Source organism: Taudactylus pleione, unplaced genomic scaffold, assembly GCF_031769625.1.
Source record: "Taudactylus pleione unplaced genomic scaffold, aTauple2 ptg000203l, whole genome shotgun sequence".
In the NCBI taxonomy this organism is placed as follows: Eukaryota; Metazoa; Chordata; class Amphibia; order Anura; family Myobatrachidae; genus Taudactylus; species Taudactylus pleione.
The window spans coordinates 4,534,178-4,553,907 of NW_028284605.1; the positions used below are offsets into that span (position 1 = coordinate 4,534,178).

The 19,730-nt window shown below is 42.9% G+C and overlaps 1 protein-coding gene across 2 annotated transcripts in view; it reads right to left on the reverse strand.

Moving 5' to 3' along the window:
* Positions 1-18,592, reverse strand: part of EFCAB5 (EF-hand calcium binding domain 5) — a 75,077-nt gene extending 56,485 nt beyond the window's left edge. For both annotated transcript variants that reach the window (XM_088477800.1, XM_088477801.1), the window contains exons 1-8: positions 18,503-18,592; positions 12,030-12,589; positions 10,387-10,543; positions 9,847-9,910; positions 9,609-9,676; positions 6,468-6,623; positions 6,146-6,248; positions 2,395-2,556 (exon numbers count right to left, since the gene is read on the reverse strand). In XM_088477800.1, the coding sequence (XP_088333926.1) occupies positions 2,395-2,556; positions 6,146-6,248; positions 6,468-6,623; positions 9,609-9,676; positions 9,847-9,910; positions 10,387-10,543; positions 12,030-12,583 (1,264 nt within the window). In that variant the 5' untranslated portion in view covers positions 12,584-12,589; positions 18,503-18,592. The remainder of the gene's footprint in view (positions 1-2,394; positions 2,557-6,145; positions 6,249-6,467; positions 6,624-9,608; positions 9,677-9,846; positions 9,911-10,386; positions 10,544-12,029; positions 12,590-18,502) is intronic.
* Between the last annotated feature and the right edge of the window lie 1,138 nt (positions 18,593-19,730).

The window sequence follows — 19,730 nt, forward strand, 5'->3', positions numbered from 1 at the left end:
GATCGGAATGGCAGCCTGTAAACAGCAGGCCTTGAAGGTTTTCGGGGGCTGAACGCCATCTTAGTAACACCATCAAGTTCATAAAAAAATGCTTTTTCGGAACTTGATGAATGGCCCTGACTTATTTTTTACAAGAGTATGTGAAAATGTTAATTATCACATGCTTTTGTGAAAAATAAGTGATGATGAATTGCGAGCAGGGCCCTCTTACCCTTATGTATGTCTTTTATGTATGTATGTCTTGTACAACCCAGTATAATGTTAATGTTGATTCAAATTGTAAAGCGCAATGGAATTTGCTGCGCTATATAAGAAACTATTAATAAATAAATAAATAAATAAATGAATGAATAGGCCCCTAAGCCTGACATTTAAAATAGCAGTGCTTTTAATAACAAAACATGCTGTGTTTTGCTATTAAAAGCATTGCCCTTTAAAATTTTGAGTTTAAACATGCAACTTTCACAAGCCACTGCTAAGTAAATACACATAGAGGAACCACCCATCTACCTACTCGACAGAGTATACAAATCCTGCCTTATAAACCATAGATTTAAACTTTGATTAATTGGTCCATTAGACCTTCTTACAGTCCTCAGTAGTTCACTGCCACTGCCTCATATTACTGCTCAACAGCAGTAAGTTCTTAAGCCATTACTTGTTCCCTGAAACTGCCTTTTTTATGACTTTGAAATTGTCTCATTTTGTGCTAACCTAAACATTTTTTAACCTCTATTAGTTTACCGCTTATCTTTGTACCATTTCATGTTAATCACTGGACTTAAATCACTTCAATTTAAATAAAAAAATAAAAAATGGGGTGTCCACCGTTGTCCAGTAGAGTACATACTGAAAGCATAGTGATATAACAGTCAGACTGTATGTAAACTGTAATGAATAACATATCAGGATTAATCCCTTTCTCAAGTGGTGTCACTTAGTGAAAATACTTAGTAAATATTTAAGATGGTGGTGAAAAAGAGATTGTTACCAAAACATTTGCCGCTACTACTGTATATGCTATGCATCTAACATGATGTCACTATAATAATAATATATTTGATATCACTACACTATTGGTATCTTATAATATACTGCACTATTGGTATCTAATAACATACTGCACTATGGGTAGCTAATAATACACTGCACTATTGGTATCCAATAACATACTGCACTATTGGTACCTAATAACACACTGCACTATTGGTAAGTAATAACACTCTGCAATATTGGTACCTAATAACACACTGCACTATTGGTAAGTAATAACACTCTCTGCAATATTGGTACCTAATAACACATTACACTATTGGTATCTAATAATATACTGCACTACTGGTACCTAATAACACACTGCACTATTGGTAAGTAATAACACTCTGCAATATTGGTACCTAATAACATACTGCACTATTGATACCTAATAACACACTGCACTATTGGTAAGTAATAACACTCTGCAATATTGGTACCTAATAACACACTGCACTATTGGTAAGTAATAACACTCTGCAATATTGGTACCTAATAACACACTGCACTATTGGTATCTAATAATATACTGCACTACTGGTACCTAATAACACACTGCACTATTGGTAAGTAATAACACTCTGCAATATTGGTACCTAATAACACACTGCACTATTGGTAAGTAATAACACTCTGCAATATTGGTACCTAATAATACACTGCACTATTGGTATCTAATAATATACTGCACTAATGGTACCTAATAACACACTGCACTATTGGTAAGTAATAACACACTACATTATTGGTATCTCATAACACACTACACTGTTGGTAAGTAATAACACACACTGCACAATTGGTCTCTAATAACATACTGTAATTGGTGCCTAATAACACACTGCAGGGCCATAGCTAGGGTAGTGCGGCCGGTGCCATCGCACAGGGCAAGATAGGTCAGGGGGCGCTGTTTGGGCCTGTCAAAGTTCTGTTTATTATCATTCTTGCTTGTAGCTTCCTCTTATTTCATCCCCTGGCCTCTCCTATCTCTTCCCTGGCCCTTCCCCATGAAGCCATGGCCCTTTTTTGGGTGCATTATGTCCCTTTGAAACATGAGGGGGGCGCCAATGCTCTTTCTGGCACAGGGCACCAAAAAGTATAATTACGGCTCTGACACACTGCACTACCTAACCTCCCCCCCTAGTGCCTAACCCTAATTCTCCATTCCCCTAGCCTAACCCTAAGTCCCCCTGGGGGTTCCTAAACCTAACCCCCCCCATCTCTGGGCTAAGTATTATACTTACCCGTCAGAGAATGATCAGGATGGCGGGGGTCGGTGTTCCGGCGACGGGCCCCCTCCTCTCTAGAAACGCCCCTGCGACATCTGATGATCTGTTATTGTCTCTGCCTAACAAATACCTGGCTCCTCAGTAGATATTGTGTCTTTGTGGTCACCCACTTCAGGCAGAGACTCGCTGGGTATAGTTGGCTCATCTTCATACTCCTCGAATGGAGTAACCCCTCCTTGGAAATCAGCCCAGAAGTCAGTTGGTTCCATTTCACCCAGTTCAATTACTGGCCCTAAAGCAACAAAGAAAAAAGTTAAATTGCATGCAAAATAATTGGGCATATTCTTAAATACTGTAGGTCAAGCTTATTCTACCGCTCATGAAACAACATCAATCTATGTTATTTGCGGAATGAGCATGTAATGCCGGCTGTCAGGATTCCTCCAGTCAGAAAACCGACAGCGGTATCCCGATGGTTGGTATCCCGGCAGGCATCAAACACACCAGGAGGAACAGACACCAGGGTGGTTGGGAGGGGTACCGAATTGGACACTGGAGGCGCCGCGAGGGGGAGGAGGCGAGACACAGCAGGGGAATAGAGAGTGAGGGAGGAGGAGAGACACAGCAGGGGAATAGAGAGTGAGGGAGGAGGGGAGACACAGCAGGGGAATAGAGAGTGAGGGAGGAGGCGAGACACAGCAGGGCAATAGAGAGTGAGGGAGGAGGCGAGACACAGCAGGGGAATAGAGAGTGAGGGAGGAGGCGAGACACAGCAGGGGAATAGAGAGTGAGGGAGGAGGGGAGAGTCATGCAGCAGTGAGGAAATCCTTGTGGATACCTCAGCTGCATGGGGAAAAGTATCACTTTTCCGAAAGCTGACTCAACAAAAAGAGCAGCTTTTCAGAAGTGATACTTTTGTTAGTGAAGCATGATGAATGCCTCCATTACTTCTTTTATACTGTATATAATGTATGCATTTAAATGCATTTAGAGTTGTAAGTACATGTTTTTCTTGTGTAAGATACCTATTTCCATACTGCGCATGTGCACTAAAGAGGTCAACCCTGGCGACGCGTTTCAACTTTCAAGAAGTATTTTTCAAGATAATGAGGACCTGTGTAAACTTCCAGTTTAAATACTGAATGCATTAAATCTGGGCAATTGTCCATTTCACTCACCGCCAGGGAAGGCGGCCTCTTTGGTGGTATCGTGGGTCCCGGAGGGTGTTCCTCACCTCTTTTCTTGGCAACCACCTCACTAACTCTGGCGGGTTAATGCTGGGCGTCACCAGTTTGCTGATGCCTCCTTCTTCTGTTTGCCCTCTAGTGGCCGCCATCTTGCCAGGGCCCATACAAACAATATCCAGGTGCGTTTCTCCATTAACACCACTTCAATGGGCTTTCCTTCCATGATTCAGCACCCTACTTGAACACCTCTCTCCCACAGAACAGTGTCAGATCCTTGTATGCACTGGTGCCTGACAGCTACACTGTTTTTCTCCCCAACTAATGCCGGGTACACATCAGAACAACATACAAAAAACGTGATGGTTTTTCCCATTCTCTTTCATCCCAGAACACACGATATAGAGCGTACACACTAATGCTGGGCATACATGGCCAGATAAAATGTCTGTCAGACCGACAGACATTTTATCTGGCCGGCTGCCAGCCGCAGATGTCGCCGGCATACACTGTGAGATTTCTCTCACATTGTATCAGTCCGACATCCGCGCACCGCCCCCGGGGGAGGAGACATTTCCCTGTTCCTTCCGTAGGAAGGAACAGAGGAAATGTCTGTCTGTCGGCCGCGGCTGGGCATACACTGCCCGACGCGGCCGACAGTTTACCGGGAAATATCGCATCGGACGGACATGCTGGACAATCCGGCATGCCTGACCAAGCAATATTTAACCCTCGGTCGCCCCCCCACACGCTACAATTATCGGGGCGATCCGCCGATATCAGGCGGATCGCCCCGATAATTGTAGCGTGTATGGCCAGCATTAGCAATGTTCCAAACGATGGCACGATATATCATGTTAGAGCATTGTATCCAATCAATCTTTCCTGTACACACAATGCAATCATTGTATAGATCACTGGCAGTTCAGGTGACGTCTTCAGAGGAAGATTGAACCAATATATCTTGTGGTCTTCCAGCTGAGCAAACACACTGTACCACATAGTTCACAACATTTTCCCATCTGACGTGCAGCACATCGGATGGGAGGATGCGATGAACGATGCAAGTGAACGTATGATTGGGCGTATACACTATGCAATGTTAACGATATGTCATTCCAATTTGTCTCAAATGGCATATCGTCCAATATATCGCCTAATGTGTACACAGCCTTAAGCACTCCTAACTAATTATTCCTTAAGTTACGGACCTTCCTTTACAAAGACGTTGGTTTGCCGAGTATTATGGTCTTTAGAATAAGGATCCCTCAATAACATTTTATAATGGTTTTTAAAAATGTGTTTTACATTTTATGGCCCTCATTCAGAGCCGTACGCTCTGAGCAGAGCGCACGCTCTGAATGAGGGCCGGGCTCCATTTTCATGGAGCGTCCTCCTGGACGCTCGTATAGCTGTGGGTCACCACCCACAGGCTATACGAGCGTGCATTGTGATGGTCGCGATGGTCGAGACCATCGCGACCATCGAATTTGCGAGCCGGAGCCTGCGGTTGAGGTTTTCAACCGCAAGCTCCGGAGTGATTTTGGCTCTATCAGAGCCAAAATCACTCCCACTGACATCACTAGTGATGTCAGTGGGCCGGCTTTTGACGGGAGGCGTTCCCGTGGGAACGCCCCCGTCAGGGAGGCACGCCCCTGGCACGCCCACCAAAGGGGGCGTGCTGTCAATCAACATTGACAGCACGCCCCCTTTGATCGGACACAACGAGCGAAGGACTTTCCTTCGCTCGTCGCGTCTGGCGCATGCGCACGACGGAGCTCCCTCCGTCGTGCGCATGCTCAGTCCATAACATCGACCCACTTGCGAGCGGACAGCCGCTCGCGAGTAGGTCTGAATCAGGCCCTATGTTGCCTATTCAATTGTGACCTGAAGGATCAATCACACTTGACTTCTTTCTCACTTACAGATGTGTCCTTAGTTACACATGAAGTCGCTCCAAAAAACCCCTCTCGGCATGTCAGGTCCTGTGAGATCCTGCTAGTGCCGGGCGATTTGATTGCATCTTTTTTTTGCAGAAAATGCATCTAAATCGCAATGTGATGTGACTAGGATGCACCAGCAGCCTGTGCTGATTCATTTAATATGGGACACTTGTATATCTGTGTGCGACTGAGTCTCTGAATCTGTATATGAAGTGCTACAATGTAGCGATCGCAGCTTTTATCATTCCAAGTTCCGTTGTGCTTCATATACAGATTCAGTCACACACAGTTATACAAGTGTCGCATATCAAATTAATCAGCACAGTGTGCTAGTGCGTCCTAGTTGCATCGCTGCCTGATGCTAGCAGAGTTGCATGGGAATTAGCAGCTCACTCATAAGGGCACATCTGTATTTGTTACTTTATATCCCAGGAGACATTCACAATCTATAGTAAAACATCATAAAAAAATGTTTATTCACAACCTTGACTTGTTCATTAAGCATAGAAATTACAGAAACTCTCTACACTATTGTGGGTCATAAGTATACTCACTTTTACGGATACATCTGGAGTAAATGCAACTGTTTTACAGGTGGACGAATATGCACTGTAAATGTACTTTTTCCTGCATGCATGTCTTAGGACTCATAATCTATTTCTCATGCATTGACAGATGCTACAGCTACATTGTGGAATGTGATTAAATAAACAGAACAAATGTACCTTGCATGTATATACTAATACGTTCTTACATTGACGAGGGTTTCGTGGCTGCCACTCCTCCGCCTCAGAGTTTATACCGTCATAGAACATTTCCATGAGGGCAAGAACCCTCTGCCTGTCTAGAAAGCCAATCTAAAACACAAAGAGCAATATGTCAAGGCATGGGAATTATTTTCCTCCAATAACTAAAATGGCTACTACACTAAATAATAGCAGATTGGTGTTGGGGGTGTCACAAGTTGACTCCCATCATATATTTTTATTTTGAGCATATGCTTGAGATATATAATGTGTCCGCTGTTGTTTCTGACCTAATAGAAAAAAAAATTCAAAACAAACGGTAGAACGAACCTTTCCGGAATCACATGCAAGAAAGAGTTCAGAAAACTTCTGTCTCCAAATATCATGTATGATCGTGTCACGGAACATGTCAGCGCACTGTGCCATGTGGTGCAGAAACTGCTGGAACAAGTCTGTGTTGATGTGACTGATAACTGGATACACATACTGCGAGGGGAATGGTAGACAACACACAGTACATATACGTTAAAATAGTAAATTACTAATGTATGTTCTTGCTTCTTTTATAAAAAGTAAAGCAACTGTTTAGGAGTGTATCTGTGATTGTATAATCAATCCAATCCACTTAGGAAATGGTATAATAAAGGAAAACATTGTTTGCGGAGTTGAGTGATTATTTTTGTACTGCGCATACAGTCCCGGTGGATTACTGACATGGTCGCAGTGAGGATTGGGACACAGAGTGATTGACAGTCAGTGAGCCATGTGGGATGTAATGGTGGTGGGGGTGTGCTGAGTCAAACACAGGTGTGTTGCGACTGTTTTGGGTTGCGTCTCAGTCAACAACTACGTCTGTGTGTTCAGTCACAATGGTTGTGGGTAACTGACTTCCTTTGCACATAGGGTTGCTCAGTGGATCGATGGTGTGCTCGATGTGCAACCATTGGTGCATCTTTGTACACAAGCGGTGGATACGAGACGCCGTGGATGGGGCATTTGCATATTTTAGCAAAGTGATGTGTACGGAATCGCAGTCTATACGGGATTTGCATGCGCCGCTGAAGCAGGCCCATTGTCTCTCATTACCTTCCCCATTAGTATGTAAGCTTTCATGGACAGGTTCATTGCCCTATGTGTCATGTCTGTCCACTATCTGTCTCTCTCACTTGTCTCAGTCATGTTCTATGCTTGATTTTGTATGCGATTTGGCATTTATTGGTTTTATTCTGCCTAATTGTAATGTTCATGGGGTCTACTCACTAAGCCTTGGAGAGATAAGTCCCAGCCAATCAGCTCCTGTCAGTTTACAGGCTGTGTTTGAAATACAGGAGCTGATTGGCTGGTACTTATTTTTCTACCCTTTATCTCGCTCCAATGTTTAGTGAATAGACCCCCATGTCTGTCCTGTCTGTCTTACATATCCTGTGCTCAATTCTTCTATCCGATTGTGCTCTCTACATAATTATGTAATCCGGTAGTAATTATGTATTATGGGCCTAATTCAGGGATGTATGTAAACCCAATGGTTTAAGCACATCTGCCATGGTGAGAGATCTGCGCATGCGTAGGATCTGTACTGCGCATGTACAGGTCTCTTTCTGCGAATATGGTCGCAGTGCCCCTAAACCGCAGCATGATGGATTGGGAGCTTAGAAGGGGCAGCGCTGGGCTGCATCCCGGAAAAATGGTGGCTTGTGTGCCCTGTTTTATGGGAGTGGCAAGATTTACTGGCCCTGGAAGCATGAACAGCCCTGCCATAATGAGTTCACGCAAGTGTTCTGATGCTGCATCTTTGGACCCAGCACATGATCACCGAAGCAGGCCGAAGGCTTCTATTTACACAAGACACCTCCTGCGGCATTACAATATTTTAGCACAGTAGCTGCGTCCAAAGATGCAGCTACTATGTCCATCTCTGAATCAGGCCCTATGTTTATATGTAAATCTGTGTAGGAAGTAGAGCACTGCCTGGAGTGTCCTAAGGGTGCCCCTGTTGCAGGGTGCAATACCAGAAACCCGGCAAGCCCCATGCAGCATGCAAATATATTTCTGCTCATATGCAGAGCCACACACACATTGAGTCGCATCTGCTTTACGCCAAGTCGTCATCATCAACATGTATTTACTAGGGATGTGCAGACTTGGATTAGTTCGGATTTTCCTGCCAAATTCTGATTTTCCTGCCAAAAATCGGGTCTCAGAAAGAGGCAAAACGTCATCTTTCATGGACAAACATCATCATTCCTGGACAAAAGTCCATGAAAGATGATGTTTGTCCATGAAAGATGACGTTTTGCCTCTTTCTGAGACCCGTTTTTGGCGGAAAAATCAGAATTTGGCGGGAAAATCCAGAGTAATCCGAGCCTGCACATCCCTATTATTTACCTCTGCCTTCTAGCATGCACAAAAAGATACGCAAACTAATTGGTGTATACGTGAGGAAGCCTTTACTGAACTCACCCTTTCTGTCCCCTGCTCCAGCTCTCTAGTCATAGAAGGTCACAAGTGCCAGATACGCACAGGTCCGCAATCGGATTTATACATGCGTTTGCTTTGTAAACATGTACAGACTGATTTCATGTAAGTTTTGTTATGCAGACTGGCGTAATACTCACTCTGCATCAGCAAACTTATGTCTGGGAATACTTGCATAGTAGGAGCAATTTGTTTTCAACTGTACCATGAAAAGTTACAGTATACAATGATTAATTGGTTTTACTGCAGGTTTTTGCCAAAATTACCAGACGACATATTTGGCCAGTGCCTAGAGGTGAAGAAGTTGTAAGGTGGCTGCAAGGCCATAGCAGGGCAATATTCTGCCCTGTGCCAGCATTGCCCCCGAACATATAGATATCATAACAAGGGGGCAGAACAGTCGCCGGAGCCTACAATGCTCCGGGCGGTTCTAAGGATGCACTGGCCAGCTCTTTAGGCTGAATCTGCAAACCAAATGCTGGTGCCACAAGGGAGCAAATGTGCCGCCCCCTAGGCACCTCTCGCCCACCCCTAGTTACGACCCTGGGTGGCTCTTTCAACAACATTTTCAGTACAACAACACATTGTGGAGCACCACTTGGACATGACTAGCAGATAGGTGGTATTTAGAAGTGGAAAGGGCTGTCTGTCTACAGCCCTCAGCAATGCAACACCGTCTATTATACTTGGAAGTATCCGTGTTTTATTCACTGCATGAAACATATGTAGTTTCCAAAATCAGTATTTTCTCAATATAATCCAAGTAATTTATGTTTTGTTTTCAGTAACAGCATTGAACACCACTTACAGGGGATTCACACCACTTACAGGGGATTCTATATACAAAACACAAATATTGTAAAATCAAAATAATATGGGTTCTATTCTTGCATGTAAAGGTTCAGTTAGATTCAGCACTATTTTGTCAATAAACAGATTCTTCTTCGGGTTAGAATTAATATTTGTAGAAAACAAAAATTTGTGATTATCGTTCACCTCTATAAATTCTTCTTCGTTCAGCTTCTGTTCCAGAGAATCTACTGTCTCCAGTTTATTGTTGCACACTACCAAAGAAAAAGGGGATATACAATATCTAATTTATAACATGAATATATTGTCATGTAAATATTAAAATGTTAATTTATACATTTTGTATATACAGTACACTGTGCTGTCTGAGTTTAATTGAAACAAACTTTGTGGAGAAAATAATATTGGTGTTCTCAAAGCTCACCTGTTTTGGCTTGTAATGGGAGTTCCGAAATGACCTCAAAAAACGATTTTAATGCACTTTGTACCTGCAGTCAGGGCAGAAACGCATTATATAATTAGGAATAAAGCTGATGCATGTGAAACAGGATTGGACCTAGGCCTAGGAACCTGATGTCAGCATATGTATGAGGTCATCTGATGACGAGACTGCATGAGGCCTCTGAGCTCCTTTCATTTGCACCAGAACTCCCCAAATATATACTACCAAAGTGGGTGTCACTAGATAAAGGATTATTTGGTAGGTATTTAATAGATAGTAGACTAGTAGTGTTGTTATCGTAACAGTCACTAAGTATAATATATACAATTACCTCAAATAAATAAAAGATGTCATGACTTTCATGGCCCACATTATTAGGATCATTGTGAGGGCAAGTTCAAGATAAAATAAAATTGAAATAAAAGAATAAAAAATAGACATAATCAGTTGCAAAGACAAAAGGAGAATTCAGCTATCAATATATCAGAAGACAGATCATTACCTTGTCCTACAGTAGCTTACCAGGGCAAGAGGGATCCTGCCACTAACATCCAATGTCCATTCTTGGAACTGCATGGACAAGGCTCCCTTTCTCTTCTGCATAACCTGACTTTGGATGCTTTCCACTTGTACCCTGTTCTCCTGGGCTTCCTTCATTTGTGCTTTAAGCTGGCCAAGCCTGCCAGAAACAAGCTCATTACTCACCCATACTGCGTATATAACACTATCTACTATTCTCTAAATGGCTGCAACAATTAGCAAACACAACCCACAGCAATGATAAATATATATACACACTCAGCACCCCCTACTGCTGTGTCACAGTGTTTTACGCTTTAACCCACATCTACATCTCTCTGCACATGTTACACCCGCCCCACCCGTCCCGCAGTGCAGCATGGTTTTACCAAAGTGCAAACTTACCTGCTCTTTTCTCTTTGCTCCCAACTGAGAACCAGCCACATAAGGGCCAGATTTAGTTTTTACACTTCATATTAGAGTCAGACTAGGCTGTGCCCCCTCACAACTCTAAATTAGGCTACGCATATTACATTTCTCCCCATTAGTGCAAATCCTTTTCTTTTCCACATCCAGAGTTTGCGCCTAATTATATAAAAAGCGTCTGTCTGGACACAACCCAAATGAAAAATAATGGGACAGAATTACAGCATAATAACAAAATTACTTAATAAAAATAGCTTTTTTTCAAAGATTATTACCAGAGGATCAGCTAGAGACCTTGAATAATATCAACTTAATACGGATTGACATGAGCACATCATTCCTGCATTGAGTCTCTCAAACCGGGATGTAGTCAGCATCCTGATAGGCAGGATGCCGACGGTCACAAGAACAACAGCGCCATCCTGATTGTCAGAATACAGACAGATTGCGGATAGAAGTATTAGGGTCAGGGGTGACTTAGAGTTAGGCACTAGGGGGAGGGTTAGGGTTAGGCTACGGGAGGGGAGTGTTAGGGTAAGGGTTATAATATTTACAGAAATCGGGATCCTGCTGTCGGTATTCTGACCGTCGGCATCCAGACTGTCGGGATACCGTACCCAACCCCTTAAACCAACAACACTACGCACTTATTTACACTTTGGTTGCATACAGAATGCTCTAATAGGTTAATCTCAATTACAACTTGGCAAATGAAGCGATTTCCCCTTTAAATGTGCATCAGAACCGAGCAGTGGATCTCACATCTGCACGGAGAATATACTATAGGATAGCAATGTACGCTGCAAGGGAAAGGGCCGCTCCACCAGACCTAATAATACACACACACACGTCAGTAACCTATTTCAGTGACTGAGTATTACTATGTATTACTGATTACCATCTTAGGTAAAGTAACCTGACTCTGACTCAATAGTAACAGTGACAATGTTTTTTTGGTCTCAAGAAAACTAGAAACATTTTGCTTTTGGGATGGAGTCCGACATTTCCACCTAGTGTTTTTCATTAGGGATTGACAATAGACCAATGTGATCTGTGCTCTGAGGCCACTAAATCAGCCCTGTCTGATGATCCCATGATATGCCTAATATTGAGGAGAGCCCTGGTCTAATAGATGTACCCATAGTTTTATGCAATGCTATAATTAGATACAATTATCAGCAAAGTATATAGTATAAATTTGGAGTTATATTTGCACTCACCTGTTGAACTCTAAATCAAAAACATTATTTTTCAGATCCGCAACTACCTGTTCTAAGCCATGAACATAGGCAGACTTCTCAGAGCCAGCAGCAAATTCAGTGTTATGTCTCATGAGGTACTCTCCAAGAAAATTAACTGGGTCAAACTTAATTGAATCATCTTCAAGGACCTTTCTCTTTTCGACTTCCACAAGCAGAGTATTGACCCCCTGCACCACTGTGGGTATTAACCTGTCAAGAAGATACACTTTGGTGTCCACAGATGATTTCTCTTGGCTGAACCATTCTCGTGCCATTGCATAATCTGAAGATGCCTCCTGAACTTTCTCCTTCAGCTGTCTTTGCATTTTTATTCTTTGTGATGTTTCTTGCTGCAGTTTTAATCCTCTCTCTTGCATTTTCTCTGAAAATATTCTTTTATAGTCCCCTTCTGTCTGTATGGATTGGCAACAACTGTCGCTGGAACCTCCCAGGTGGTCCGTAATCGTCTGAGAATCTGAAACAGGATTCTTTATGATGGAGGTCTGGCCACTGCACCCAAACTCTGTGTCCATGGTTAACTAAGGAAACAAAAGAGCTACCTATCTTACATTATAATGAGCTTGATTAGCATATTATTCCAGCACTAGAAATCTAAAAAAATTAGAAAAAAAATAATTGATTGAGCTGTTGTCATGGATGTTCTGTCTAGCGCAGTCCTATGATACAAACTATATATCAGGCAATCCAAAGCTATACAAGCCAGTCAGAGGCCCCAAGTGAAGCTTACTGCCATTGACATACCTGGGGAAATTGGGGCTGAGCCACAGTTCGGAGGTCAAGGTACATTGCATAGTCTCTAGTCCCATAAAAAAAACAAAGCAAAAGAAAAACAAACAGAAATCACATGAATATATGGAAAATAAGCTCCAGGTGCGTTTCCTTCTTATCCAGAGAGCCCTGGGACAATTACCTCTATCAAGAGCAGCTCAAGGGATGGGCTAGCTGGGCCATTGCCTGGGACACTGTGGCCTGGGGGCACAGCTGCAATCACCCCGCCAGCATCATCTGTTAGATTACTGCCAGTAAAAAGCTACCCAGTACTAGGACCCAGCGGCTCTCCACAGAGGCGCAATCTCCAACATGCACCTTCTGTGCATGCATGGCTCACCGTTGCATGTTTTCTCTAAGTCATGCCACTGAGGAAGAGCCTTGAACGCAAAGAGGAGCATCCAGGCTGTCAAAGAAGGTAAGATGGAGGGAATTGGCTCTTGAGGTGAGACAGGAGGCTGGAGTGACAGGAGTCTGGGCACTAGAGTCACAGGGAGCTGGAGTGACAGGAGGCAGGAGTGACAGGAGCAGGAGGCTGGAGTGACAGGGGACAGGAGACTGGAAAGACAGGAGGCTGGAGTGACAGGAGCAGGAGGCTGGATTGACGGGAAAAAGGAGACTGGAAAGACAGGAGGTTGGAGTGACAGTTGGCAGGAAGAAGGAAAGACAGAAGGCTGCAGTAATGGGACAGTAGGCTGGAATAACGGGGCAGGAGGGTGGAGTGACAGGGAAGGAGGCTGGAGTGACATGGGAAAGGAGGCTGGAGAGACAGGGCAGGAGGCTGGAGTGACAGAGGGCAGAAGGCTCTGGGCCTCCTAAATCAACTAGATCTGCAATGTACCTTATATTGATATTGACAAATGGACACAGGGGCCAGGAGGCTGGAGAGGTAGAGGGGCAGAAGACTGGAGGGGACACAGGGGGCATGAGTCTGGGTGAACCTCTGTTATCTGATGATGACATTGGTTATATTGTTACACAAACAGGCATATTGCAGGCCATGTGATATCCTACATGAATAGTGAATACTGAATGAAGACGTTGTCTGCCCAGGGAGGATCAATTTCTTCAGAGCTTGCAGAGAAACCACCATATAGGTAAGGTGCTTCTTTATTTAGTACACACAATGTTTTTTTTTTTATAAAGGGACACCAAAGGACTTTTCACTCCGAGCTCTACTTGATCTAGAACGAGCCCTGCTTTCTACTTTGTAGATAAAAGCACAAAGCCCCATTAAATGTAATTCCATTTGTCAATATCAATTTATAAGGTACATTGCAGATCTAGTTGATTTAGGAGGCCCAGATCCTATTGGCTTTCAATACCTGGAAGCCCCATAACAGCTGCATACTGTAGGTTGCATACTGCACACACCACAAAATATTTCCACCTATTTCCATTTCCTCACTGATTCAGAATAAAAAAAACCTTTATGATTTCTGTTTGCAGTACAGTAAGCCTGTCATCCAGGCAGAGGCATTCAAGGGCTTGTGTGCGATTGAGCAGGACCCATTCTGCACACTGGCAGAATGGGAATCTGCGTTCAGCAGTGCACGCTGAATCAAGCCCAGAGTCCCATATACGCCTGGCAGAAGCCAAATCAATTGCAAATGTCTGAAGGCTGATGCAAATACCCACTGATGATGATGGTCACCAACACTAACTAGTCACGTCTGATTGGATGGTTGTTAATTCACGTTTTTTTTTGCAGCTTTCATTTTTATGATGGAAGGAATATTATATCTCCAATATTATAGAGTAGGGAGGCCAATCCCAGGCCATTTATTCAATCCCGGGATTCAGGATTGAAAAACGCTCAATCCAAGGATTTCTGGGATTGAGTTGGTGGTGGCACTGGCAGACAGCAGCAGGACTCCATGGCTGCTCTCCATCCTCCTCCCATCCCTCAGTCCTTATCTCTCTCTCCTCCTCTCATCTATCCATCAGTTCTCACCTCTCTCCCTCCCCCATACCTTATATCTCGCCGCCTTCCCCATCCCCCGAGTATCGGCCATTGCTTGTGTGCTGTGCTCCTCTCCCTGCCTGGGCTGGCTCCCTCTGTGTTGACACACACAGAAGCAGTCCTCCTCTGCTTAGGGAAAGGTATATTTCCCCTTCAGATACTGTACCTGGAAGTGATGTGACCTGAGGGCGGAAATGCAGTTTCCTGCCAACACAGTCCACCCCCCAAAAAAAATTGTCCCCTCGCGGGCTAGCTTCACTCACCACGCTTTGGTCGCCATGCTTCAGGCTCGGTGGCTCGCTGTGCTCGCCACATGATTATATTACCCCTCTATGCCCACTTGGATGGTAGGGAATGATGTTGGACACTGGCTGATGACGTCAGAGTCAATCTACGGAAGGGGATCTAGCTGCTTCCCTCTGCTTAGCAAGGTGCAGGCGGGCGGGCAGGCATGTGGGCGTCAGGTGCAGCTGGTGTTGGGCTGCGCAGCGTGACCTCTGACGTTATATCATGTTGCGCACAAGCGGGGGCAGGGGTAGCGTCTGAGCTGTCTGCTGCAGGTGCTCAGCGCTGCCTGGCATAAAAAACCCCCTAAACAATGCATACGCTGACTAATCCCGAAATCCCAGAATTGGAAGCTCCAAACCCGGGATTCAATCCTGATGAATTTAGGGCAAAATCCTAGGAACTCGCCGATCCTGATGCTGGGATTGGCCACCCTATTATACCAAACCTAATAGCAAATGTGTTTTTTTTCGCAATCAAAACAATATCAACCTATCAAAACAAGTGTCTACAAATGTCTCTTGTGCCTGGTTGTATGTGTAGACCTGGTGCATATGCTACTGGTGCAGAGCTGGATGTGCAGAGACCTCAGCATATGGGTGAATTATTTTTATGTGCAGCTTTTCAGAGCTTCATCCATACTAATATTATAAAAACGATGCCAGAGTCTACTGCGGATCAGAGCCTGTACACGGGCCCCCTCCTCTCTTAAAGCGCCTCTATGCTAAGGTAATGGGGATTTGGGCTGGTTTTAACACTTTTTTTTCTTCGGGTTGTAGGCGACACGAAAATAAAATTAGAAGATGTAGAATTGTTTTCTTTTTATTTTATTCTGATAGCAATTTTTTTGTTTTCCATGTAATTTGTTTTTATTAAATGGCTTTTTTGACCCACTCCCTTGTTTTTTAGCTGAATTGGTTTAAGCTGAATTGAAATTGGGGGAGACCTGAGGATGTGGACTCTGCAAGGCCTGCGTAACAGTGACGACTCCCCTAAAGTATTTGGTAGGTACCCCTTTTATCTAACCCTGCTTCTCCCTTGTTTAATGCCTATATTTTTTTTAGCCTTTTCTTATCGCTCAACAGTGTACCACACAGAAGAATTCCAACCCTGACTGTACTACTACCAGAGGATGTGGAACCTGCTAGGCCAGCATCACTTTAGTGTATTGGACTGCTAGCCTGTATGACCTGCTGCATTTCAAATAGGGTGATGTGAGGATGTGGACTCTGAGAGGCTTGTGTGACAGTGTTGGACTGACTACTCCCCTAAGTACCCCTTTTATCCTCCTACCCTGCTTCTTCTTTGTTTAATGCCTAAAAACATATTATTTTCTCTTTCTTATCTATCAACAGTGTACCACACATAAGAATCCCAAGCTTATATGAACTACTACTATATGAACTACTACCAAAGTGGGACCAAAGGATGTGGACCCTGCTCTGCTGGAGTCACTTTACAGTGTATTGGACTGCTAGCCTGGATGACCTGCTGCCTTTGAAATGGGGAGACCTGAGAGTGTCACTCTGTGAGGACAGCGGACTCCATAAAGTTAAAGTACTTGGTAAATACTCCTTTTACCAATAGTGTGCCCAAAGGATACAGATTCTTCTACGCCAGCATAGCATCACTTTTATAGACTTTAATGGACTGTCTACTAACACACAGAAGAAAACACCCCTTGGATGATCTACTGCTGTAGTATGACACAAAGATGTGGACTCTGCTAGGCCGCCATCATATTCACAGTGTTTAGGACTGCCTACTATCCAAATAAAGGGAACCGCGCTGGATCAATTACTTACAAAAAGTGTCACCTTAAGATGCGGACTGTTACGCCGGCATCACAAAGTGGGGTTGTACCCCCTGAACCCTCACCGCCATAACCCATGCCCACCACTCCTACCCTGCCCCCACTAATTCCCCTTCACATATAACAAAGCATAAATTTACAATTTTTTCTTAAATAAAGAGATCTTTTTTTTTTTTTAAATGTGTGTTTATTGAAGGAAAAAAAATTAAATTTATTAAGGTGTGTTTTTTTTAAAAATGCAATAAAAAATATTAAAAATAAATAAATATAAAGGTGCCAATATTATTTATAAATAAATAATAGGGGCAATAATATATTTATGGTAATTAGGGCCAGCTTAATTAATGATGGAGGCACCTTCATGCTGATACAAGTGTGCAATTATATTGTCAGAAAAATTTAAATATTATTCATTTTGTTATTGTTTATTATCCATTTTCCACCATAATAAATGTATTAAATAACTCTGGACTCTGAATTCCATATTAAAAACATAAGACATATGTTTAATGTGCTTCTTTATTAGGTTCTGGCTGGACAAGTAGAACAAACTGCATAGTTTGAGCAATCTCGCCAACCAGAACCATTATTTGGGTCAAAAGTGATTTTGGTCTTTCAATCATGCAGCAAAATCTGGTGATATACATTTAAAAATATACATATAAATCAGGCAGTTTTCACTCCATGACATTTCCCTCTTTAGTAATTGGAATTTTAAATATTGAAAGACACATTAAATAACAAAGAATTTCATTCTCAGCATAACTGCATTTTATTCATAATTGATTCTATCTTTCACACGTTTGAGTTTATTTTGCTTTCTTTTAAAAAAAAAAAAGTTCTATAATTCACAAATCAATATTATATTTTAAGGCATACCTTTAAAAATTTAATTTTATTACGTATCGGTGCATCTTAGAAAATTATTATTTTCCCATTCTTTCTACTTTGGAACTGAGGAGCTCATTCAGACCCGCTCACTAGATGCATTTTTTCGCACCCAGCATATGCAAATTCGGCTAATTAACGGCACGGCAGGCGATCGCACGGCAAGACATAAGCACGCCCACTATGTCTTGGCGTGAGATCACTTTGTGTATGCAGACACCCACCAGACTGTCTTAAGACGCCGACTAGCACATGTCATCTCCAGGAAGTGTATGCAAGCATCGGTACATCGAGTACCATCGGAAAGCGAACGCACTTGAGTGTAAAAACAGCCAGTGAACGCTTCCTGCACTGGTTCGCGCACTGTGATGCATACGCATGTGCAGAGAGACAAAATCGGCTGGCTACGAGCGAACGCATCCTAGCGAGCGGGTCTGAATCAGGTCCTGAAGTAATAACCATACATTATCTTACATTTTATAATTCTAATAGAATGAGTCACAGTATTAACAAATGCTCTTTTATATATGGGCAAACTATAAACTAAACCTAACAATATGAAACTAACTGCACATAAAGCAGACAATGCAAACCTTTATATTTGTGAAACAGTGTTGTTTTCTATGTCCATCTTATTGTGGATACAATAGGGCTTGCATACGCAGTAGAACTTATCTCTTAATCACATTTTTACATTTTACTGGCTCTTCTTACCTTTGATGTTAGTTATCTGTGTGCAGCTCAGAAATATACAATAAATGATTGTATGGTCTGTGTAATGAATGATAGAGTCTCTCCCCTGGTGCTGTGCAGATGTCCTCAGAGTGTTTAGCTTGCTCTGGTTGCCAGGCGATGAGCCAGGAAGTAGCTGCCATGCCTTACTCAGTAACTACTTGTACATCCAGCTTCCCCAGCCCCCAGTCCTGTACTAGGATTGGAGGGTTCACAGATATTCCTACTGCATATTTCCTACCTTAACTCATTTTGCACAGATAGAGGGAAATCCAGAAAAGTTGTCTGTGCACTATTTTAAAGTATGCTGTATTATAATGTATTCAGTAGCAGTACATCAATAATAACATCATATGTCCCAACAGCCCCAAATTGCAGCAAATCCCACAAGCGTCAGCGCTTAATAGAACATTGCAATTGGGCGTGGTTTGAGAGAGAATATATAAAAATATATAATAAATATATACATTTTAAACTGCATGTTACCTAAATAGTTATGTTTTCATCAACAGAGTATGTTTTCACTTTTATGCTGGGTACACACCCAACGAAGTGTGTACCCAGCGACCGCAGACGAGATGGCACGATATATTGGGCAGTCCACTCCAAACACACTGCACGATCTGGTGTACGACCGCCCGATATTTCGATCCCTTTCCGCATCCAGAGGTATGGTGTAGGCCACCGAATCTTCTGAACTGCCGCGCATGCACATCAGATCAGAAGATGTGACCAACAACGCATGTGAATGCACGATAGTGCGTACACACTGAGGCGACAATATCATTCCGATCTGCACCGGAATTATATATATAGTCCTATATATCGCTTAGGGCTTTATTTATTAACATTATTTTTACACCCTTTTCACATTATTTTAGTATCACCTAAAGTTACAGAAGGGCAATTGGAGTAGAATTCGTAAAATTCTACGCCAAGCCCTAATGATCACTTATTTTTAGTAAGCAAATCGCATTTCCCATAATTGTAATGGGAAATGTGATCTGGCCAAAGTTACTAAAATTAAATTGTGAAAAAATTCATGGGAAAGCTCTGTGATAATAACGCCACCTGGAGGTGGCATTATCCAGGGTCTTCCCCCGGTTACCAGAATCCTGCTCCGCTATAACGGGCAGAGCAGAGTCCGGAGCCAGCCCCAGTGATCAGCTGTGTAGTCTAAACAGACCACACGCTGATACACTGTAAAAAA